General features: G+C 46.9%; 2 protein-coding genes across 2 annotated transcripts; both read left to right on the top strand.

Moving 5' to 3' along the window:
* The first annotated feature begins 308 nt into the window (after nucleotides 1-308).
* On the top strand, nucleotides 309-17,642 carry LOC127051398 (serine protease FAM111A-like). Its single transcript, XM_050953661.1, has 4 exons — nucleotides 309-778; nucleotides 2,539-4,408; nucleotides 14,242-14,446; nucleotides 17,549-17,642. Exons 1-4 carry the CDS (start codon nucleotides 692-694, stop codon nucleotides 17,640-17,642), a joined length of 2,256 nt encoding a protein of 751 aa, XP_050809618.1. The 5' UTR covers nucleotides 309-691.
* Nucleotides 17,639-22,906, top strand: LOC127051397 (serine protease FAM111A-like). Its single transcript, XM_050953660.1, has 2 exons — nucleotides 17,639-17,785; nucleotides 20,966-22,906. The coding sequence occupies exons 1-2, from the start codon at nucleotides 17,639-17,641 to the stop codon at nucleotides 22,904-22,906; spliced, it is 2,088 nt and encodes a 695-aa protein (XP_050809617.1).
* The last annotated feature ends 1,775 nt before the right edge of the window (nucleotides 22,907-24,681 follow it).

The raw sequence follows: 24,681 nt of genomic DNA, 5'->3' as shown, positions 1-24,681 counted from the left end.
GGGGGAGGGGTGGGAATTGGGGGGGAGTTGGGGAATGGGGGGAGGGGTGGGAATTGGGGGGGAGTTGGGGAATGGGGGGAGGGGTGGGAATTGGGGGGGAGTTGGGGAATGGGGGGAGGGGTGGGAATTGGGGAAGGGGGGGAATGGGGGGAGGGGTGGGAATTGGGGAAGGGAGGGGAATTGGGGAATGGGGGGGAGGGAGGTGGGGAAAATGTCGATGTAGTTTGACAGCTTGTCACGCGAACAACATGTGGGTGATGCCAGGTAGCCTGCCCCTGTTTGTAAAGGGCCTGTAGAGACCAGGGGGCCTTTGCCCACCCCCAGTCAGGGTGCAGGAGCCTCGCAGAAAGGTGCAGAGGTGAAACACACATTTTGTCACATAGTTTGGGGCCTGGGCTCTGCACTGTGGCCGTGCGACAGGAGTGGCCTCCATCCTGAAGACCAGACTGAAACAGAAAACATAGGGAGCTATATCTATCTCATGGAGCTGGAAGGGACCCTGAAAGGGCATCACATTTTCATGCTTTCAGCACCAAATATCAAAAGAGTAGTGGTAATAGTGTGAGGTGGCAACACAACAGAAAGCCACGTACCCTGTGCTGTCCTTTATAGCGTGCCTTCTCACTTGGCTGCCTCCAGACACTGAAAACTGTCTTTTACATGTTCTCAGTTACATCTGCTTTGAGTCAATATGGGACCCAAGAAGCAAGCTGTTGGGAAGAAGCTCTCCCAGAAGGAAAAATCAGGCAGCGATGGAAATATCCAGAAATATTTAACGGTATATTAATATTGGCTTATTCTAAGCAGTGCTACCCCATCTCAACCTCCAGTAACTGTAAAACAAGAAGAGGGATTGGTATACCAGCCACCCTTCCTCAAATATGCACACACAGAATGTAGGAAATGCTACACTGGATCACACTAGTGGTCTTTCTAGCCTAGTATTCTCTTTCCAACACTGGTGTATACTGGATCCTTCAGTAGGAGGTGTAACTCTCCCCCTCCACCCATAAGACACTTGTCATAGTCCTAACCACCTGCACCTGTGCTATTCCAGCTTTCTTTTGTACATAAGCACTGTTAAGTAAGTTGCAAAAGAAGAAATGAGTTTGTGCATTTATAAATGATAAAGAAAGCTTGAAGGGTTTTTCCCAAGATTTTTTTTCTGTTTTATTTTATGTTATAAATTCAGATCCAGTTGATGTTGGAAAACTTTGTGGTGACTAGAAAACTAGAGAAAGTAGAACATCACAAGAGCCAGGAGAATGAAAGAAAAGTAATTAATACAAAGGGGTTCTAAAAATTTCTTCCTTTATTGTTGGCAGTTCTTAACTTAAATAACTGACTTTTTGGATAAAAGAAGCCTTGTTTTTTCACCTAAGATGAGCAATAGAAATACACATGTTGTATGAGTCCCAGTATTTCTTCCAGGAAAGACCAAACTGTACATTTTTTATTTTTCTAATCAGGCTGCCTTTGTGAACCCTAAGGAAGCAAAACAAAAGTCCATTTTTCTAAACTTCCTCTGCAGGTCAGCATTAAAACTGAGTTCTTTAAGAACTGAGGTGGTTCTCAAACTGTACTTTGATTCTTGGATGCCAGATTTATTTTCCACTGCAGTGAGGCGGTCCCAGCAGCACAGGGAAGAGCAGTTGAATGCTGGAGTCTTTCCGTGCTCAGTGCTAGCTTTTCAACAACCTTGGATGTTACTCTATTTCTGCTTATACTTTTTGTCCCTTTCCCTGCCTCAGCACGTTCTGTGGCTCCCCAACTCCATATATCGCACAATACTTCTCACACAAGAATCTATGTCTACAGCCATATTTGAGGATTCCTTGAGCCTGGGCTGGCTTAGACTCAAAACCAGTAGTGCCCAAACTTCTGGTTGCCCACCCCCACCCCCCCACGCCTTACCAGTAATGGAATCCCCCCTTTTTACTGCACAGTTGGTTCAGCAAAGGAGCTTGGGCTGTGGGCAGGAACTGGGGATGGGGCTGAAAGGGAATGAGGGCTGGGCAGAGGCAGAGCTGGGATGGGTGGCACTTTCTCCCTTACCCCCGCTGGTGGGGTCTGGGCCAGGCCTGGCACTCCTGTGCCTCCCCAAATGTTCCTCTGTGCCCCCTAGGGAGGGTGCATCCCACAGTTTGGGGACCACTGCTCAAAACACAACTTAGCTGTAGTGTGGGCAAGGCTTGAAAGGGGATATAACTGTAGATATACACACACGCACTCCCCCAGTGCTGTCTGTCAAAAGATGGAAAAACTTAACAGTTCCCCATTTATCCCCAGTTTCTCTGACTAGGTTCAAATGCTGCCATTATCCAAGTCCCTGTTATTTTTAAAAGTGCTGTCACAGGGACACATGAGGCTCTCATGGTTCCTTCTCCCAGCTGCTCCTAGGTGGTGGTGGGGTGAGGAACCTGTAGCTCCATGTGGCTGGGCAGAGGGCTATTTGATCAACAGTTTTGGGATGGAGCCCTTACCAGGTATACCCACAAAAAGGTGCTATTTCAGTTATTTTTGCTCTGTTTTGTTTAGCCCAATGCGAAGAATAAGGAAAACTCTCCCTTGAAAAACCCACCTCCCAAAAGGAAGAGATCTGTGAACAGTACACCTCCTCTGGGTGACACCAGTAAGAGACAGACAAGAGAGAGCCTCTTAATCAGTAAGAAATCCACTGAAGAGGAGCAAGAATTCACTGTCAACTTGGGCGATGGTGGCAAGGATCATGTGGTGATAGGCAAAACCCATGACAGCATCTACAAAGCCCTGATGGCGCAAGCAGACATCCATGCTCGGTTGGACAAAGAGAAAGGCAAAGAGATACACCTACTGGGGAAAAAAGGGATTGAGGGGTATGTTAACTTAGGGATGCCTCTCCAGTACGTTCCTGAGAATTCCCACTTTGAAATGAAATTTTACAAAATGAATAGGAATCCAAAAGAAGGCGTGGTGGGATACCGTCAGTTTGAGAGCAAGGGAAAGAAATGCGTAATATTTTACGTCTCCTCTTTTGGCAATAGATTGGAGAACAATGCTCGATACAGAATTCTTTGGTGCCGGCAGCTTGTTAAAGACCTGAGCAAGTTGTGTGTCTTTGCTCCAGAAGGGGAGACCATCAAGGATGCCTTATGCAAAGATGGCCGGTTTCATTCTTGCCTGGAGGAAAAAGAGTGGAAGTTGGTGGAGAACGGAAAGTGCAGAACTAGCAATCACTGTGTTGATAATCTAGCTAACAAGTCATTTGAGGTGGTGGTTAAAACCAAGCAACCTTTCAAGGCCAGAGATTGTTCAAGGAATGACCAATCCTGCATGGCCTCCGAGGAGGGGCAGGGGAAGACTTACCATTACTTTAAACCTATTATCCTGGACCTGTATCCTGACTTGAAGAAACAAAGTACAGTCATTGACGAGCTCTTTGCAAAAGCCTTTGCAAAAGCCTTGGAGGAAGGGAAATCGAAGCGTGCTGTGTTCAAACTGTACAGGAAGAACTTTGGGAAGGAGACTAAGAACTCCATTCTTATTAAGGTGCACAAACGCCTTGGTGTTCTCAGTGACTCTGTAGGGTTTATAGAGTGGGCCAACAATGGAAATAATGGCTCTGCCACTTGTTTTGTCTTGCATGATAAGTACGTACTCACCTGTCATCATGTGGTAGGGCATATTGTTGGTGAAGGAGTGGAGGAGAAGGACTGGGCGTCGATAATCAGTCACTCTGCCCGTGTGACTTTCTCTTATGAAGATAAATACCCAAAGGAAAACAGCTGGTTTTCGCTAGCTCCTTGGTTTGAAATATCTGACAAGGATCTTGATTTTGCTGTCCTGAAACTGGAAGGAGATAGAAGCTCATTACCAGCAGGCCTAGTACGATTTTCTCACCCATTGCCATTTAATGGTCTAATCTATATAATTGGCCACCCGGATGGGCAAGCGAAATCTGCAGATGGCTGTACTGTGGTCCCTGTATTTGAGCGGAAACGGGAGTGCCATTGTCGTGTCCAGCGTGGTCAGAAGGTGTGCAACAGTGTCAGATGCGGCTCAGAGGACAGGCAGTGCATTCACATGTTCACCCAAAGAAGTTTCCAGGAGGTGATCAACAATCCCAATGTAGTCACCTATGACACCAGCTTCTTCTTCGGGTCTTCTGGCTCACCGGTGTTCAATGCAGATGGCCAGCTGGTGGCCATGCACACCGCTGGTTATAAATATGAAAAGAATAAGCAGCTGCACAGCATTGTTGAGTTTGGCTTTTCCATGGTGGCCATCCTTGCAGCAATTAAAAAGAAGTATAAAGCCTGGTATGAGTTTGAGCTCCTCTCCCTTGGGGAAGATGCTAGGTCTTGTCCTGGTGAGCATGAGAATTTCACCAGTGCTTACACCAATGACATAGAAATGGAAAACTTGGAGGGCTTGTCTACATCAGAAAGTTGCAGCGCTGGTGAGGGAGTTACAGCGCTGCAACTTAGGAGGTGTACACATCTGCAGGGCACCACCAGCGCTGCAACTCCCTGTTTGCAGCGCTGGCCGTACTCCCGTTTTGTCTCGGGTGTAGAGGATCCAGCGCTGGTGATCCAGCGCTGGTAATCAAGTATAGTCACTTACCAGCGCTTTTCTTGACCTCCGTGGAATAAGCAGGTATCCCAGCATACCTGAGGAAGCCTCTGGTAATCAAGCTGGTCTCCTTCCCCGGCTTGCTCTCGCGTTCCCCGAACCCCGAGCAAGCAGGTCTCCTTCCCTGAGGTTTGCTGGGTGGTTCCGGGAAGGCGAGAGCAAACCGGGGAAGGAGACCAGCTTCGCCGCGGTTTGCTCTCGCGTTCCCCGAACCCCGAGCAAGCAGGTCTCCTTCCCTGAGGTTTGCTGGGTGGTTCCGGGAACGCGAGAGCAAACCGGGGAAGGAGACCAGCTTCGCCGCGGTTTGCTCTCGCGTTCCCCGAACCCCGAGCAAGCAGGTCTCCTTCCCTGAGGTTTGCTGGGTGGTTCCGGGAACGCGAGAGCAAACCGGGGAAGGAGACCAGCTTCGCCGCGGTTTGCTCTCGCGTTCCGCGAACCACCCTGCAAACCGCAGGGAAGGAGACCTGCTTGTTCGGGGAACGCGAGAGCAAACCGCGGCGAAGCTGGTCTCCTTCCCCGGTTTGCTCTCGCGTTCGCCGAACCCCCGAGCAAGCAGGTCTCCTTCCCTGCGGTTTGCAGGGTGGTTCGCGGAACGCGAGAGCAAACCGCGGCGAAGCTGGTCTCCTTCCCCGGTTTGCTCTCGCGTTCGCCGAACCCCCGAGCAAGCAGGTCTCCTTCCCTGCGGTTTGCAGGGTGGTTCGCGGAACGCGAGAGCAAACCGCGGCGAAGCTGGTCTCCTTCCCCGGTTTGCTCTCGCCTTCCCCAAAACCCCTTGAAGCCGCCCAACAGCGCTGCAGTGTGGCCACATCTAACACCACTTGCAGCGCTGGTTGCTGTAAGTGTGGCCACTCTGCAGCGCTGGCCCTATACAGCTGTACTAATACAGCTGTAACAACCAGCGCTGCAAAATTTTAGATGTAGACATGGCCGGAATAAAATCTCCAACTTTGAGAGCCTCCCGAACGCACCCTTCATGTTGATCTCCATGCTTTGAAGTCTCCATTATTCCTGACATGAACTTTCTTTGGTTGGTGATTTCCTACCAACTGCAATCTAGTTATACCCCTCTCTGCTTTCATTATTCTTATTGAAATGCCTAGTGACAAACCTTGAAATAACTTTTTATTTTTAATGAAAGGTGGTTAGAGTGATGGGGTCAGTACCTTGAGTGTGGGATTCTTTCATAAGAAATGCATAATCTTTGGACTTTGAAAGGCTGAGCTAGAGGAAGGAGTGGTTTTACAAATATCAACCATTCTTAAAATATAATGTTTATAAATATAAATATAAAGACAAATTATATAAATATGTAATACATACAAATATTCTATACTGTTTTTTTTTTTAAATACAAAAGCTACTTTAATGCCACCTTAAATTAGCACTGTTTGAAAACGGTCAAAGGATTCCACAGCATTAACTTGTCCCTCTGCCCCTTGTGCAAGATGTGTATTTTGTTATGCATTGAACAGATAAAAATTACGTTAAATAGTGGCCACAGAGGGCCTGCTTTTTTTTGACGTTACTGGGAATGGAGCTCTGAAGAAAAAAATACTGCATATATGCAGTATGGCAGAGGTAACACTATTGTAGAAGCCTTCATTTTTTGCCTTGTCTGACTGATTTTTAACTTCATTAATGTGGCCTTTTGTATTTAATTTCCCTTTTTCTCTTTAAAAAGGGGGGCTGGGTGGAAGTGAGAGAAACACTTCTACTGAAACCATTGGGAGTTGTTGTAAGTTCTGCACAGTTGCCACTATTAATTGCACTCTGCTTGAAATATGCAAGTGATCTGGTACCCTTGAAATGTGCAGAAAGCCAGAAGATCTGGGTTCAATTCCCAGCAATGTCATATATTTCCAAAGTGGCCTTGGGTATGTCACTTAATCTCTCTATGGGTATGTCTACATTACAAAATTAGGTCGATTTTATAGAAGCCAATGTTTAGAAATCAATTCCATACAGTTGATTACATATGTCCCCACTAAGCCCATGAAGTCGGCAGAGTGCTTCCTCACTACTGTGGCTAGCATCAGCTTATGGAGCAGTGCACTGTGGGTAGCTATCCCACAGTTCCTGCAGTCTCCGCTGCCCATTGGAATTCTGGGTTAAGCTCCCAATGCTTGCTGGGGCAAAAACATTGTCACAGATGGTTTTGGGTACATGTCGTCAGTCGCCCCACCCTCTGTGAAAGCAACGGCAGACAATCGTTTCACATCTTTTTTTCCTGGGTTACCTGTGCAGACGCCATACCACGGCAAGCATGGAGCCTGCTCAGCTCACCATCACCGCTGCTGTTATGGGCAAGTCTACTGTGGGGCCTGCTGTGATCCAAGTAGCCAATGCAATCATTGATGTTCTGTTATCAAGGGTAGCATCAGAGGCTTTGAAAACCAGTTTAATGACTGGCCAGGCTTCGGTGTGACAGTTGTGGGTGTGTCTGCTTGATGCATACCTGCCCCCTTTGTTGATTTTAATTCCCTGTAAGCCAACCACCCTCCCCCTTCAAAATAAAGTAACTATTGTTTTGAAACCATGCATTCTTTATTAAAAAAAAAAGAGAGAGAGAGAGACCAGGTTGGGTGGGGGAGGAGGGAAGGACAAGGCCATATTGCATATTGTAGCCACACTAAAAATCAAACTGTTTGAATTACAGCCTTCTGTTGCTTGGGCCATCCTCTGGAGTGGAGTGGCTGGGTGCCTGGAGCCTCCCCCTATACATTCTTGGGCGTCTGGGTGAGGAGGCTATGAAGCATGAGGAGGAGGGTAGGAGGCTATACAGTGGATGCGGCGGGTGTCTGCTCTTGTTGGCTTTCCTGCAGCTTCAGCAGACGCTTCATCATGTCCATTTGCTCCTCCATTAGCCTCAGCATCAGTGTCCTTGCGCTTAATTAATTTTTTTCTGGCCTCTGCCACTGAATGCCTCCATGCATTAAGCTGTGCCCTGTCAGTGCGGGAGGACTGCATGAGCTTGGAAAAACATGTCATTGCGAGTGCATTTTTTTTTTTTTTGCCTTCTAATCTGTGATAACCTCAGGGACGGAGATGATAGGGGGAGCGTAGACACATTCTATGCTCTATGATTCGGGGGAGGCTGCATGGTCACCTGACCACGCTGACCAAACGGGAAATGAAATTCAAAAGTTCCTGGGGCTTTTCCTGTGTACCTGGCTAGTGCATTGGAGTTCAAAGTGCTGTCCAGAGCTGTCACAATGGAGCACTCTGGGATAGCTCTCGGAGGCCAATACCATTGATTTGCGTCCATACTACCCCAGTTCAACCCAGCAAGGTGGATTTTAGCGCTATTCCCCTTGTTGGGGAAAAGTATAGAAGTCGATTTTAAGAGCCCTTTAGGTCAACGGAACGGGGTTGGTTGTGTGGACGCAGTCATTTTTAAATCAACCTAATGTGGCTAAATTTGACCTAACCCTATAGTGTAGACCAGGCCTAAGCCTCAGTTCCTGTTGCTAAAACTGGATCCTTTCTCCCACCCTTTGTCTGTCTTGTCATTTTAGACTGTAAGCTCTTTGGGGCAAGGTCTGTCTTTTACTATGTGTATGTAGAAATCCTGGCCTGGTTGGGGCCTCTAGGCACCACAGTAATAACTTAATAGAAGGATAGTCATAGTAATAGTTAAATTGTAACAACCATAACTTAAAACTTCTATGGCTATGCATCATGTTGATTGTAACCTATAAAACCCTAAATGGTATGGGACCAAGTTACCCAAGCGATTGCCACTGCCGCATCTGAGGTTGATAGATTGACTCTAGCTTGAGCTCCTCTCCCTACTCAGTTTAAAAGGTTTCCATGAAGGTGCCTTGGTTTTGGGAATTCAGTCCTCCATTTGCTCCATCAGAGCTCGGACTTGTTAATTGTTTTGGTCTTGCTGCAAAGTCTGTCTCTTGATGTGGGTGTTAGGGATGGAGGGTTGGTGGGTTAGCGATTCAGCGGGCTTGGATCTGGAGTGATGGATATACATTTGTATAAGTATTTAGCTTCACCCTTTAAGTAAAGCCAACTACATGAATGGAAAATTAAATGTACCTAGAATCTGAGAGAGATGCTGGGAAAAATGCATAATACTGACATGAATCTCTTGAAATTAAGTGAATCTTTCTACTGTGCTGGCTTCTCAGAGCTAACAGTCACATATTAGCATGCACTAAAGTTCACACTTGTGACATGTATGTGCAACCCATCTCTAAATTTGCCAACTGAGTCAATAGCACTTCATGCTGTGCTTGCTGGAGTACTGTGTCCAATTCTGGATGCCACACTTTAATAAAAATGTGATAAATTGAGGAAGAGAACAACAGAAATGATAAAAGGTTTAGAAAACCTGATCTATGAGGAAAGGTTTAAAAAAAAAAAGTAGGTGTGTTTAATCTTGAGAAAAGAAGACTGAGAGAAGACCTGGTAACAGTCTTCAAAGGACTGTTATAAAGAGGATGGTGATGAATTGTTCTTCATGTCCATTGAAGGTAGGACAAAAAGTAATGGGCTTAATCTTCAGCAAGGGTGACTGAGGTTTGACATTAAGAAAAACTTTCCAACTATAAGGATAGTTCAGTTTGGACTAGGTTACCAAGGGAGGTTGTGGAATCTGTCATTGCAGGTTTTTAAGACTAGGTTGGACAAACACCTGTCAGGGATGATCTAGATTTACTTGGTCCTGCCTCAGCGCAGGGTCCTGCCTCAGCGCAGGGGACTGCGCTTAATGATCTCTCAAGATTCTTTCCAGCCTTACATTTCTGTGATTCATAGATGTGAAGGCCACAAGGTCTGAATGTTGCATATTGATCAGACATGGTACAAATGATCAGTACAGGACCAAACTAATACTCTGGCCTGAGATATGCAGGAGATCCTACCAGATTATCATAATGCTCCCTTCTGCCTTAACATCTATGAGTCACTTAATTGCTTTTTTCAGATTTAGTCATGGATGTTCATTTCAACAAGGACTATGTGCTAAGAATCAAGTCTATATGCTTTTTTGTGTAGTTAGTCTAGATATCTATTTTTCCAGTGAGGGAAAAGACCCTTTACCTTCATATGACTAGAACAACAAAGATTTTTTCCTTAAACTCTCTCATCACTCTTTTGAGCAGAGGCAAAGCATGAGGAAATTTGAGACTTTGGTAACTTATGAGCGAATAAATACAGGGTTGTAATGTTACCTCCTTAACTATAACAAGTTGTGACGGGGCAAATGCTAAATGGACTGGCTTGTTCATTTTCAGTGGTTGCAGATGTACCATCTTAGCATTGATCAGATCTCAGATTCTAAGGAGAGCCAGTTTAGGCTAATACTTAGACATGATGTACCCGATGACAGAACAAGGAGTAAGGGTCTCAAGTTGCAGTGGGGGAGGTCTAGGTTGGATATTAGGAAAAACTTTCACTCAGAGAGTGGTGAAGCACTGGAATGGGTTACTTAGGGAGGTGGTGGAATCTCCTTCCTTAGAGGTATTTAAGGTCAGGCTTGACAAAGCCCTGGCTGGGATGATTTATTTGGGAATTGGTCCTGCTTTGAGCAGGGGGTTGGACTAGATGACCTCCTGAGGTCCCTTCCAACCCTGATATTCTATGATTCTGTGATTCTCCCTGTGCAGCTGGTAGTAATGTGGGTGAGCTGAGTGGCTCTCTTACTTCTGAGCCCATTCACTGCCCTTGAGATAGGGGCTCTGTGCTGGCAGAGGTGCTGTTTTCTGGAAGAAATATGAAACCAAGACCCCAATCAGTTGCACGAGCCTTGGTAAATTGTTCCAATGGCGAATTGCCCTCACTTAAAAATCGGTGCCTTGGTTCCCATTTGAATTTTTCTAGCTTCAACTTCCAGCCAATGGATCTTGCTAAACGTTTGTCTGTTTGATCAAAGAGCTTGTTATCAAATACTTGTTCCTTGTGCCATGTACTTATAGATTGTGATCAAATCACCCCTTAACCTTCTCTGTGTTAAGCTAAATACATTGAGCTCCCTGAGTCTCAGTATAAGGCATGTTTTCTAATCCTTTAATCATTCTGGTGGCTCTTCTCTGAACCCTCTTGCATTAGAAATAACTACCTCAGTGGTGGGCAAATGATTCCTATATACATGACTTGTAAAGCACTTTGGGACTCTTTAGGAGGAAAGAAAGATGTCTAACGCAGGCCATTATGATTTTATAGGCTAAATTCTGATTCTTTGAGCACGGGTTATCTAAGAATAATCTATAGTGCTCTGGCTCTTCCACCTCCTTTTTTTTTGCTGTAGTGCTCAGGGATCTTAGGAAGTAAAGAGTTTCCAAGTAAAAGGACCGTTTTTTCCCTCTTTTGTTTCTTAATGTATCATTTGGCTATTGGTTTTTAGCTTTCAGTCTTTATTGAAATATGCCATGTGCTGATTGATCAGTTCTCCGAAGGGACTGCACTTTTGGTTAACTGCATTAGCACTAGTTCAGTCTGAGTCTGCTCAAGCATCTAGAAACCTCTAGTTCAGCATGGGCATGCTCAGAGGCATAACACAGGCATTAGAATAACCAATATGATATCAATAGTCACTTCTGTACTAGCATTACTTTATTATTAGCATAATTATCCCCAAACAAGCAATTTGATACTCACAGGAACATTTAGTGACTATATATAAAATCCTGTTGTATCCACCTCTTTGCTTCAAGGCATAAGATGAGCATCCATGGGAAAGCAGGAATGAATTCCCCCCATTTGTTGCACAATTGAGCAGGTGTATTGTGGGAACTTTTCACCTTGCTTTGAAGCATGCAGAGTTGGCCATTGCTGAAGAAGGCATATTGGATCACATAGACCAGTGCTCTGAGTTTGATACGGGGTCTGTTCCGTATTGCAGTTGTACTCCCATAACCTGAGCTTGGAATATGTTATATGTAGGGCCCTACATTTTCAGTTTTTATTTTATTTTATTTTTCCCAGGAATTTATCAGTGTTTATTACACAAGAAGAAGAACAGGTGAACATCAGTGCAAAAATTACTAATTTTTCTAGGTAAATATCAGGTTTATTTTTGGTGAATGGAAAGCCAGGAGAAAAGTATTCAGTAGATTAATGCTTTGAATTCTGTTCATCAGTGTGGTTTGCTGCAGAACTAAAACTGAACTCAAAACACAATGCCTCCTCTGAGTTTCATGTGAATAAACAGTTTACTGCTGTAGACTTGGAACTATTAGCCTATAAATATTTACATTTATTATTTGGGCCACAACATTTGCAGTGCATACACTCAGCTTCATCTTTGTCTCCTGTTTTTGTTTTTAAACTTTTGAAGACTTCCCTGTGTTCTGAAGCATATTGATGTATTTTTGTTTTCTTCCCATTTTAGTGTCAAATCTTTAAACCATTATCTAACAGCTTGAAATGTATATGTGAGATTCATCAGTATGTTCAAATGCACACGCACTTCAGAGCTTTTGTGCGTGCCTGTCTGTTTATTGTGTGTATCTACACTAATACATAGCACTACTTCAACGGGCTGCTTTGCATATGCACACAGACTAATGAATTATCCTAATATGTATATCTCATGCAATGTATTGTATTTTCCTAATAAAACAAGTTATTTTTTATATATTTGAATGATACAAATTTAGGGTGAAAATCAGAAAATAACTGAATAATACTTTTTGTAAAACCTGGGACACTTTTGTTAAGAATAGTTTTAAACTGAAAACGAAGAGGCTTAGTTATATGTAGATGGATTTCCTAAATAATGAACGGATCAGTATTTTGTGTGCCTAGTGAGTTTGCTCTGGCTCTCAAATGAGGAGCTGTATGAAGTGAGAACCAGGACATCACATTCTCTACAGGGGATGACACACCTATAACTAAAAAATTAGCTTTAAACTGGGCTCAGAAATGACACATTTCTATTAAAGAGACAGTCAGGTTAAGCTTCTCTTAGAACTTGGGCTTGAAGTGAGGAAGGATGGGGGAGTTTCACTCATTTTGTCTTTAATTTCAGTGTGCTCAATGCTCTAAGATGGTAGAATCCTCTTTCTTAGATGCCTGGCTGGTGTGTCTTGCCCATGCTCAGGGTCCAACTGATCACCAGACTTGGGGTTGGGAAGGAATATTTCCCTGGGTCAAATTGGCAGGAGCCTTGGGGTTTTTTGCCTTCCTCTGCAGTGTACGATGTGGGTCACCTGCTGGGATCATATGGGAATATCTCAACTGATCAATTCCCTGCCATTGCAGGGGCCTGGGCATTGGTGGTACTTAGGTCTCTTCTGTTTTCTGCCTATGGCACAAAACAGCTTTAGTCTCCCAAGTGACTGAAATACTTTGATCAGACTAAAGTCATTGTGCTTAATATAAGGGTATCTGGGTGAAATCTAATGGCCTGTGATATACAAGAGGTCAGACTAAATAATCTAATGACCTTCTGGCTTTATACTTTGAAATCCGTGAAACTTTTAAAACATTGTCCTCTTTGCAATCCAAACATTGCAGCCTTCGGCTGAGGCATGAGAATTAAATGAAATTGACTAAACTATTTTCATTTCTTAAGTTGAGACAAATGCTAACAATATATCAAAGTCAGAAGTGAATACTAGCACAACCTTATAAAGCTTTAAAAATCAATCTGAGAAAGGAAAGTGGTATTTCTAAATATTTTTGAACCTGACATGCCCCTCCAAAATATAAACTAAAAAAAAATTAAACTTGGGAGAAAATAAACTGGTAATTTTTTCTTGTTTTTTGTGTTGATGCCCATGTACTACAGATGTGTGTGTATATATACTGCTGTGTGTACCAAATACAAGCATGTGTACTTACATCTGTATCCTGCCAATTTAAGTACATTTTAAAAAACATTTCATACTGATGTCTTCATTATACTGAATATTCTTTACATGAAGGGGAGAAAATAAACAATCCCACTGTATTTACCAACTGTTTCTGGGTTGGAGAAGGGAAGTGGGCAGAAGCAATCTTTAATGTTGAGAGACCGTTCAGTCCAGTGGATAGGACACTGAGAGGCAGGAAACATGGGTTCTGTTCTTGGCTTTGCTACTGACCTGCTGTGAGGTGAGTCACTTCCCTCCCTGTGCTTCTTTCCCCTCCCATCTTCTGTCTTGTCTATTGAGGGTGTAAGCTCTTTGGGTAGGCACTTTCTTTCATTGTGTGTGTCCTGGACCTTTCCCTCTGTCAAGGCAAGCTCTGAAGTTAACAAGGGGCCTTTGGTGGTGTGTACTCTTTACTAGAGAGGGTTCTCCTAGCCCACTGCATCCAAACAGAGCCATGGATGCAAGTGGAACCCACAACTTTTAGGATACTGGGGAAAAATCCAGGAGATGGAGAACAGTAGTAAAGGGCAATATTAAAGCAAAGAGACGAGAAAAAAGTCTTGAAAAGTTTAGTTCCCAAATCGTACAGGTCCATTCACTTCCTGCAGGGAACTGTGCTTTTGCTGTCTAATGCTTTCCTTGTGTCCCAACTCAAGAACTTGCTCCTCTGGTCATGGAACACCAAATTCATCAACATTGTTAGAGATAACAAAGGGATACTGGCAAATTCCCCTCCCAGGTGAGCCCAAAGAGAGCTGTTTTTGCCTCTCCCCGTGTCAGGGGTCCCCAACGCGGTGCTTGCGGGTGCCATGGCACCCGCCAGGACATCTATGTGCGCCCGCCTACTGGCTGCCGGACAAACAGCCACTGAAAAGCAGCCATGTCAAGAAGTGCTGCCGCCTCTTGATGACGCTGCCGCCTCTTGATGACGCTGCCGCATTATATGACATTGCCGCATTTCGAAGGCTGCTTGTCCAGCGACCATGCTCCTCGGCAGCTAGTCATCTGGCGCCCACCCCACGGAAAAGGTTGGGCACCACTGCCCTGTGTTCTGTTCACCTCTGTTATTCAGATTGCATGGAATTCCAGCCACCTTCAGTGGCGTATAGGCCCTGTCTTTCAGCAGCAGCATCCTAACAAAGTAGGTGCTTGCATGACTAGGTGATTTGCTTATCTCTAGAGCTGGTTGGAGACTGTAGCTGTCTTGTCATTGTTGGAAGCAGAGCTGGGCAAAATTTTTCGAATAGTGTATTTGCCAAAATATATAGTTTCAGTCTTAGTCCCTTCGGTGCTGTTCTGTAAAGATAGCCAGCTGAACCCCCAGGATCTGATTGCACCTTTCCACCACCCCATCAGAAGGAGACCCCTTTGGAACCAGCAGTGCTGACTGCAACGTTGGCTGTATCTCAGGATAAGCCATTGCCAGCAAAGCTCCAGTTCTCATTCACATGGGAAGCTTAAAGACCTGATATAAAAGGGGAAAAGGAAATCAAGTCACAGGACAGTGCAACAAATGCAGTGAGTGTCAGTGCCACTTACTGGTACAGATAGGGCAAGGCAAGTGGTTATTGCTAATTTTCATGCCCTTGTAACATTTGTCACCACTGTGCTGTACATATGGAGCAAGGACAGAGCTCAGGCAGGCAGTGGAGATAGAACAATGCTCCTCATGCCCTAAAAACTGAGCTTACTCACTCACCTAGGCTAAAGGAAAATCTTGAGCAGTACAGGGCATATGACAAGTACAAAACTTCTGATTCCCTCCGTTAGAGAGAATTCACACATTCACATTGCCTCGTTCATTGTAACACCATGGGAGAAAGTAGTAATTGTTTTCAATTATTTCAAATAAAGAAGCTTATAAACATGTAATTTCAGGCGGGGCTTAGTGTTGCTTTAAAATTAGTCACTGGGAAATTATTGGGAAGGGGCTGACGTGGAGAGGAGCAGAAATTGATTCTCTGCTGCTTTGGTGTGGGGTCATACACATCTGTACAGAGTAAGTGTTAAAATGTCACCGAATCAGCATGGGAACATTATGTACTCACTGTAGAGCTCTAGGACACAGGCCATTGTCTTCTGGCGTATGGCTTCTGATGGCACAGGGATGGTTTCTCATGCGTGTGTATATAGAGACTGTGCATATTACATTGTTTTAAGTACGAGACTAGATTGTAACACTAAGACTAAAAGCCTTTGTGTATGTGGAAACTTTATACACATTACATTGAAACTACTGTATGTTCTGTATGTGATAGCTATCCTATATAGTCTGTCTTATTTTTGCACCACTTTAATTATATGATTCTTTAAATGTAATTCTATTGCATTTTACTATGTTCTATGTATTTTCTTGCTTTATTAAATACACTGTAATCACTTATTTCTTTTAAATAAATAATTCTTTTGTTTTCAAAGAATTATTGCATGTGTGTCCATCTTTGAGCGCGAGACTGTATCTGTGTCTTTCAGGGTTTAGCAAGACTAGCTTGCTCTAGGGAGCCTTCTGAAGGTCAGAGACAAGCCCCCTGGTAACATCCTTGCAATTCCTTTAGGGCAGATCACAACCTTGTTACCCTTTTGTTAAATTAGACAAATTTGTAGGTAACATAAATGGCATCTAAATTTTAGGATAACAAAGTAGTCACTCTGTCATGGCAGCATCAACCAGAGATATCAAGCCACAAGAAGGCAGTCCATAACCAGCTGGTATATGGTTTGTTCTTAAGCTTCACGTAGGTAGGATGGCAAGCTTGTAGTATTTGGGAATGTCTGCTTATGAGGTGTAGCTCCTTTTAGAAACCCAGAAGAGGAAGAGGCCCTGCCCAGGTGGGGGTCATGTGGAAGAGAAGCCGAGCAGGGGTGCCAGTAAGTCCCTGTGAATAAAGTTTGTTCTTGTTTTCATTGAAACCTGAGTGGTCTTCAAGTTATTGGGATATCACCAAGCTCAAGAAGCTCCCATGGTAAAGATGTGTGTTAAACCACTGTGCCCACAACATACCCTGGTGTAATGCAGAAAAATTTCAGGCTATGTGGTTCTGAGAGCGAGGGGATCACCCTATGGAGATTGGTAGTAGATCACAGGGGTCAGCTGAAGGGGAAGATATTTGTGAGGGAGAAATAATGAGCACAGGGATGAGGGGGGTTAAAAAGAGCAAGAGCTAGAGTAAAATATAAAAAGTGACTTTAACTGCCCATTTCCAGATCAGCCGCTGCCACCCCTCCCCTAAGGCAGGGGTGGGCAAACTTTTTGGCCCTAGGGCCACATCAGATACAGAAATTGTATGGAGAGCCAGGTAGGGAAGGCTGGGGGAGGCTACGCCTCCCCAAACAGTGAGGCGTGGCCTGGCCCCCTATCCAGCCCCCCTGCTCCACACCCCTGACACCCACATCCTAACCAAACACCCCTGCTCTCTGCCCCCGACCATCCCCTATCCAACCCCCCCATCTAATCCCCCCTGGTCCCCACCCGCTGATCGTTCCCCCTCCAACCCTCCCTGCTCCCCCCACCCCATGTTATCTGTGGGGTGGGGGACAGGGGGCTCAGTCCTTTCCCTGTGGTGTCCCGTGCTGGTTTGGCTGCTCTCCCTGGCCGTCGGGCAGGGCTCGCTCCCTGTCTGCGCTCGGCTGCTGCGGACAGGGGCCAAGCACGCTGGGGGTGGCGGGGGGGCCTGGCTTGCTCTGCCCCTGTCCCCGGCAGCAGGGCCCGGGCCCCTTGACCGCCCCCCGGCAACCTCCGCCCCGGAACTCCCCCAGCACCGGGCCTGGCGCCGCTAGAGCCGGAACGCCCGGCCGGAGCCGCAGCCCGCGGCGGTGAGGGAGGCGGGGGGCGTGGACAGGCGCGGCCGGGGCGTGGCGCTGGCTCCTCCCCCAGCGTGTGCTGACCCCGCCCCCCGGCAGGAGCTCGGGGCCAGAGGGGCGGGTCCTGCGGGCCGGACTTTGCCCCGCCCCGCCCCGCCCCGCCCCACCCGCCTTAGGGCTTCGGCCCTGAGGACCCGCCGGCACCTGTGCAGACCATGGGACGCGCTCCAGCCGCTTTCCCGCCGTGTGGGGGCGGGGCCAGGGACACGAGGGGGTTGTCATGGTGATCGAGCCTCTCTCCCAACCTCCGCTGCGCTCCTTGAACGAAGCCCAACTACCTCCCTGCCCCCCCGGCCACCCGGCGTCCGCTGCAAAGCCGGCAGCCAATCAGCTTTCGAGGACGGCGAGGCCCAGGCCCAATGACGAGGTGGATTCGCCCCGTTCTCTCCCCCGTCTCCTCCCAGCGTCCAATGAGACGTGGGCACCTGCAGCGAATCCCGCCTCTTCCCCGTGGCGGGAAACGGGTGACTGTCCTGCGGCCTCCCGAGCTGCGCAGCCGAGACCCGGTGAGAGGCTCGAGCAGCCCCCGGGGACTGGCGGGGAGCGAAGTGGGCAGGACCCTGTGGGCAGGCCGGGGGGGCTAGATGGGGAGAGGATCCCGTGGGGGCAGGTCCTAGGTGGAGGCTGGGAGGCGGGTGGATCCCGTGGGGACCAGGAGAGGGGGCAGGACCCTATGGGGGGCAGGACCCTGTGGGGACCAGGAGGGGGGGAAGGACCCTGTGGGGGGCAGGACCCTGTGGGGACCAGGAGGGAGAGCAGGACCCTATGGGGGGCAGGACAGGGAAGGATCCTGTGGGGACCAGGAGGGAGGGCAGGACCCTGTGGGGGGCAGGAGAGGGAAGGATCCTGTGGGAACCAGGAGGGGGGGCAGGACTCTGTGGGGGGCAGGACCCTGTGGGGACCAGGAGGGGGGGAAGGACCCTGTGGGGGGCAGGACCCTGTGGGGACCAGGAGGGAGAGCAGGACCCTATGGGGGGCAGGACAGGGAAGGATCCTGTGGGGACCAGGAGGGAGGGCAGCACCCTATGGGGGGCAGGACTCTGGGGGGGGGGCAGGAGAGGGAAGGATCCTGTGGGAACCAGGAGAGGGGGCAGGACCCTGTGGGGGGATGGGAGGGATGAGCAGGGGAGGGATGTGTGGGGACCAGGAGGAGGGAGGCCCCCATACGGAAGGGATGGATTTCATGGGCGACCAGGAGTGGGGGAGGACCCCTCAGGGAGGGTCAAGTGGATAAATGAATCAAAAATCTCTTTTGCAGAGAAAACAAAGAATCCCTCCCACCTAGCCAGCTCCTCCCTTCCCTTTCCCCGTGGTATCTGCCTGCTCCACCACAGTGTTGTGTGGTCAGTACTGAGTGTGACCTGTGGCCCCTGGCCAGGTGGGATGATCCATGGGGATTTCCAAAGGGGACAGTGTTTCCAAAAGCCTGTGCGCAGTGGTGCACAGTTCCAGACTCACTCTGCCGCATGTCACGGATGTAAGGGTGGTGATGAGGTGTGAGAGTGAAAGGCAAAGCAAATCGGACGTGCATAGGGATTGTCCATACTCTTTCGCAGCTGTCTCCTAACAGTGAAATCTCTTGACTCCTCAGTTTCTTATTCCCGCTTCTGAGCCAGCATGAGTGCCAGGAAGCCGCCCATCGGCAGGAGTCCAGCCAGTTCCCCCGAGAAACCTACCATCCCATATTCCTTTCCGGTAATTCACTCTTAAGTCAGATTTCCTCATGTGATGTATTATTGTTTTATTAGCAGTATGGTAGCTTATAGAAGCTCCAATCATGGGCTGGGACCTTCCTGTGATAGGTGCTGTCTGCACACATAGTAAGACAGTTCCTATCCCAAACCCGTTACAGCAGCGGTGCTCAAACTTTTCCTGTCATGCCCCCGTAATGGAATCTGTCTGTACCCCACTCCACTACTGCACGCTTGGCTCAGCAGAGGAGCTTGGGCTGAAGGCAGAGCTGGGAAAGAGGGAGGAGCTGGGACTAGAGGTAGAGCTGGCCTGTGGGGCAGAGAGGGAATGAAAGCAGAGCTGGGCTAGGGGCAGAGTGGAGGGTGGTGCTCCGTCCCTCCTGCCCCTACGGACTCCACCTCACCCTGTGGTGGGTGGCCTGGGTCCCACCATGCACCCCCTTGAATGTTTCTTCATGCCTCCCTCGGGAGATGCGTTCCACAGTTTAGAGAGCATTGCCTCACAGGCTAAGTATAAGAAAAAAGATAATAGGTGTGAACAGAGGGCAGGAATACAAGGAAACAATAAGACAGTATTAATCAGAATGATGGGCAGTGACATGAGCACACCAGCTGTCTAACTGTTGTCAACTTCACACTTGAAGCACTGGTCTGGGTTTTGGTTTCAATATAGAGTCCTCGTCACCTCAGATGACCCTGCCATCATGTGTGTGTGGGTGTATTATTTTGCCTTCAGGCCCTATCCACTAAACAGTGCTCTTACCTTGCTTTGGGGTAAGGTGGTCCTGGGTATGGTTTAGTTAATGGGTGCAACACAGAGTTACTGGGTTTGCAGCAAAGCTATATTAGTCAGTTCTCCCAGGCAATCCCACAATGCTAGGGGAAGGGATTTGGTGCATGAGTGAGCACCAAAGATAATTTCGCCAATCAGAACATGTTTGGAAGGAGTGTTCACGGCTGTTCTCTAATCTTCTTTTCTTTATATGTTACTATTAAAATTCTGGATTTTAGGAAGGGAGCTGAGTTAGGGTTAACAGGAACAGGTGCAATATTCTGGGATAATCACCTCTGGGTTCGTAACCAGAACTAGAGGAATCATGCCAGATTTTATACTTGGTGCGACAGGACTTTATGGGAGTGGTGTGTGAACATGCACACAGTGCAGACATGACCAATAAAGCCTGCAGTGATGTACCTCAGTACTGAGCCTTGGTGCTTTGATTTAACATAACGTACGGCAGCGTTCTTCATTGCAAGGCCTGCGAATCATTGGTGGCTCCCATCGACCCTAAGTGTGGGTCCTAAATTCTCTAAGCTGTGTGGGTGCGCAGCAGGCTATAAATAGCTGTGCAGCAGCTCTAAAGGGCCAGGGAGCAGGGACCTGGAGAGGAGAGGAGAGAAATAGGGGGTGGGTGGGAACTGGGGAGGGGAGCAAGTTGAGGCTTGCAGGGCTGCTTTGGGCCTCTCCCTCAGCCCCGGCCGGAGCTCCCGTGTTGCCTGCCAGCAGAGAGGAGAGAGGGCCCCTTTGGCTGGAGCTCCCATGCCACTTGCAGGCAGGGGGGAGAGAGGCCCCTTCCCTGGAGTTAGCTGCTGCTGGCAGGGAGAGGGCTGAGGGGAGTCTTCTGGCCCCAGCCCCAGGGCAGCCTGCCTGCACCCCAAACTCCTCATCCCTGGCTGCATCCCAGATCCCTAACCCCCAGCCAGAGCCCTAGCCCCCCGCATACCAACCCTCTACCCCAGCCCTGAGCCCTGTCCTGCACCCTGAATCCCTCATCTCCAGCCAGCAGCACTCACCCCCGCACGCCACCATCTTCCCTACCCTGGCCCACCTCTCACACTCTGAACCCCTCAGCCCCACCCCGTGTGGCTCTCACACTGAAGGTTTTTTGCCAAAGTGGCCCTCACTTCAAAAATAGTGAAGAGCACTGACATAGGGCTACAAAAGGGAAACTGCAGCTGTTGTTTATTCACACTGTTTTTGTTGTTGTTGTTCAGCAAGAGAATGTGAAGGGTTCAAACCCCCCCACGCCAAAAAGGATGAGATCCAACACTGGTACCAATGCTCTGAAAGACATTGGTAATGTGCCGATGTCGACTGAGAAACCTGGAACCCAAGACTCTGAATCCATTGCCAGTGAGGACAGAAAATTCACTATTAACTTAGGTAAAAATGGAGTGGAGTATGTGGTGAAAGGCAAAGCCAATGACAGTATTTACAGAGCTCTGATGGCTCTGAAAGATATCCGGACTCACATCAAGAAGCAGCAGGGCAAGGAGATGCATCTGCAGGGGAAGAGGGAGATTAAGGGGTTTGTGAACTTGGGAATGCCCCTCAAGTGCCTGCCTCAGAAGTCCCACTTTGAAATGAAGTTTTATAAAGTGAAGGGAAAACAGGGAGGTGGTGAGCGAGGATACCGCCAACTCGACAGCACAGGGACTGAATGCGTTGTATTTTATATTGCACCCATTGGAAAGAAGGGGCCTGATGGGGCACAAATTCAAAAAATAATGCGCCAGGAGTTTATAAAAGAGCGTTGCAAGATATGCATCTTTGCCCCGAAAGGGGAGACCATCAAGAATGCTCTGTGCGAGGATGGACGGTTTCTGCCCCTCTTGGAGGAAAAGGAGTGGTATCTAGTGGAGAACAGCAAAACTTTACACGATAGTCACTATTCTGTCGATGACTTAGACAATCGGTCATTTGAGGTGCAGGTTGTATCTGAGCGTGCCGTTAAGACAAGGAATGAGCAGCGTGGTGAGGCCACTCGGGAGCGACAGGGGGAAGCATTCTATCAGTTTAAACCAGCTCTTCTGGCCCAGTATCCTGAATTAAAGAACCAAGGTGAATTGATCAAAGAGTTCTTTGAAGAGGAAGTTACAGATTCAGGCAAACATGTCAAAGCTCTGCTGGAATTGCATAGAAAAAATTTTAGTAAGGAGGTGAAGAACTCCACTCCGGTTCGGGTGCATAAACTCCTTGCTGGACTCAGCAACTCAGTAGGGTATGTAGAATGGGACTACAACGGAAAGAGGGGCTGTGCCACTTGCTTTGTGTTATGTGATGGGTACATCCTCACCTGTCATCATGTGGTGAGCGATGTAGCAGGATCAGGAGTTGAGGAGCAGCACTGGGCAGAAATTAGTCAGTCTGTCAAGGTTTCCTTCTCTTATGAAAACAGTCATCCTAAGGAAGATGATTGGTTCTACATAGAGCCTTGTTTGGAAATCTCAGACCAGGCTCTTGATTACGCCATCTTGAAATTGAAGGAAAGGAGCTCTAAATTCCCAAATGGGTTGGCAAAATACATATCTTCACCACCATATAGCGGCCTGATTTATATTATTGGCCACCCAGACGGAAAGGAGAAGTCCACAGATGGGTGTTCTATAATAACTCCACTTGAGCGGGGGTGGCGATGCATTGAACGCCTCCAGAAAGGGCAGGTGGAAGGCCACAGCAGTACCAATTGTGGTACCATCCCTGAGAGCAGAACCAGCCAGTGCATCCACATGTTCACTCCAAGGAGTTTCCAGGAAGTGACTATCAATCCTAACATAGTCACCTATGACACCAGTTTCTTCTGTGGCTCCTCAGGTTCACCTGTGTTTGATGCGTCTGGATGCCTGATCGCCATGCACACCGCGGGCTATTTGTACCGTTACTGTAAACAGGAGCACAGCATTGTTGAGTGGGGCCAGTTGTTAAAAGCCATTTTGTCTGATATCAAAAAGAAAAATCCAGAGTGGTATAAGTCTGTGCTCGAAGGCCATCTGAGAGATACTGGTGGCTCTGAGGACACAGCAGAGGTTCCCCATAATAACTGTGAGGGAGCCCTCAGTGCTGAGACCAATGATGTGATAATGGAAAGTGACAGCGACTTGGAAAATGATGACTTAGTGGCGGATTTAATTCCATCTCCAAGACCCATTGCCTGAATCCTTGCAATGCTTTTCCAATGCCATCTCCCAATGGCCAGTTTGTTGGAACAATTTTATCTCTGCGTTCCATAACCTTTGTCATTCGACTTATTTTTCTTGGCAGTTCCCATCAAAATTGACCTGTGGACTTACCCACCCATAAAATCCCCATTCAGCTGACTTGGCTTCACTTAATCCACATGAATGATCACTTGCACCTTGGAAGGTAGTGGTGGTAAGAAGAGACCCATACCTTCATGGGTCCTGTTCCATAATTTGGGCTGAGTAACATGCATCTTCACTGCCAAGAGATGCAACTAATTAGTGGGCTGTTAAAATGGATTCTGTAATTAAGCAATCTTTTAAAATACCATGTTCTGTCTCCCACAGGAAGAATCTCACTCTGAGATCTTTGTTTCTGGTAAGGAAGCAACAGGGTCAGAGTTTCAAATTAGGGAAATTTTAAAGCAGAAATCTAATCCAAAAATGTATGATTTCTTAATTTTTGTCCGTGTCTTATTTTTTAAACTAAGTCATGAAAATAAGTGTTATAAAGCCTTAACTGAATCCATAGTCTGTCAGGGAGGGATTGAACCGTACTGCAGGGTTTTTTGTTTCATGCTGAGGTTTTGTCTCCACAAAAAAGTTGTACTAGTTTAAAGGTGTGAAATTAAACTGATTAGTTCACACAGAGATCTGCGCTAGTTAAACTAAATCACTTTCATTTCACATCTTTGTTTTAACTGATGCAACTTTCTCATGGTCTCAAAACCAGCTGAGTCCTTACGGAACTGTTCCATCTGGCAAACAAGTTTTATGGAGAGTAGAAACTTTGTGTGTTGAGAGGAAGCAACTAATAAAACAGTTGCTTTACTTGATTAGAATGAAAAGACCCCAGGACAGCAGCATCAGAAGTTTACCCTGACGTGGTTAATTTGACTCACCGAGATAGAAAGGTGAACTGCAAACCACTTTTAAAACGGTGCTTGTGCTGTCTAATACCTCCAAGAGGCAAAAAGGTTTGAAAGTTCTTACTTTGTGTGTCTTGATCTCTGCAATTTCTCATGGAGCTTCATTGTGAGCTCTCGCTCCTTAACTAAAAGGGTGAGGGTGTTGAATCTTCCTTTATCCAAAATGTTAATCAGTCATTGAAGTTAAATAGGCGTAAAACAAAACCCAAAGCTTTAAGCAGGCTGCACTTTTACAGCACGTTTTTGGAGCAAAAACAAGGATATTAGCCAGGCTATCCTAACTAAAATCTGTCCTTGATAATTAGATTTTAGCAAATAGGAAGGAAAAACTTGTAGTTTCAGTCAAAGTTCTTCATATCGCTTCCTGTACGTTGTGCTGTGCATTGTCCCTGTTAAATTGTCGCTAGCGGTAACGGTGTTTTAGTGGTAGGCAAGTGATCCCTATATATACAATATATAAAGCAGTTTGGAAAGGATGAAAGATGCATGTAACTATAGGCTTTATAGCTCTGGCATTTTAACCCTTTCTCCTGCCTGTGGTACTCACAGGTGATGGATCTCTGGACTAAGAGTATTTCCACATTGCTTTCTCTTGTAGTCTATCATTTGGCTAATGAGTTTTCGCTTTCCATCTGTACTGGGAATAAGCACTCAGGAATCAGGCTTGTCAGGAGAGAGGAAGTCACTGCACTTTTTATTAGCTGCACTAGCACTTAACTGACTCTGGGTCTGCTCAGGATTCTGGAATCATCAAGTTCACCCTCAGTACGTTCAAAGGAGTAACACAGGCATTAGCAGCATCACTTCCATACTAACACTCCA

This window comes from Gopherus flavomarginatus, chromosome 5 (genome assembly GCF_025201925.1).
Source record: "Gopherus flavomarginatus isolate rGopFla2 chromosome 5, rGopFla2.mat.asm, whole genome shotgun sequence".
Classification (NCBI taxonomy): domain Eukaryota; kingdom Metazoa; phylum Chordata; order Testudines; family Testudinidae; genus Gopherus; species Gopherus flavomarginatus.
Note: the sequence above shows the minus strand (reverse complement) of the source record. Positions and strands in the feature narration are given on the sequence as shown.

Excerpts from the sequence above, each read along its gene's own strand:
- LOC127051397 (XM_050953660.1), top strand. The coding sequence starts at position 17,639 with ATGACGAGGTGGATTCGCCCCGTTCTCTCCCCCGTCTCCTCCCAGCGT. Across the intron at positions 17,786-20,965 it reads AGCTGCGCAGCCGAGACCCG|CAAGAGAATGTGAAGGGTTC; the intron begins GTGAGAGGCTCG and ends GTTGTTGTTCAG.
- LOC127051398 (XM_050953661.1), top strand. The coding sequence starts at position 692 with ATGGGACCCAAGAAGCAAGCTGTTGGGAAGAAGCTCTCCCAGAAGGAA. Across the intron at positions 779-2,538 it reads ATATCCAGAAATATTTAACG|CCCAATGCGAAGAATAAGGA; the intron begins GTATATTAATAT and ends TGTTTTGTTTAG. Across the intron at positions 4,409-14,241 it reads AGAAATGGAAAACTTGGAGG|GACATCTATGTGCGCCCGCC; the intron begins GCTTGTCTACAT and ends GGCACCCGCCAG.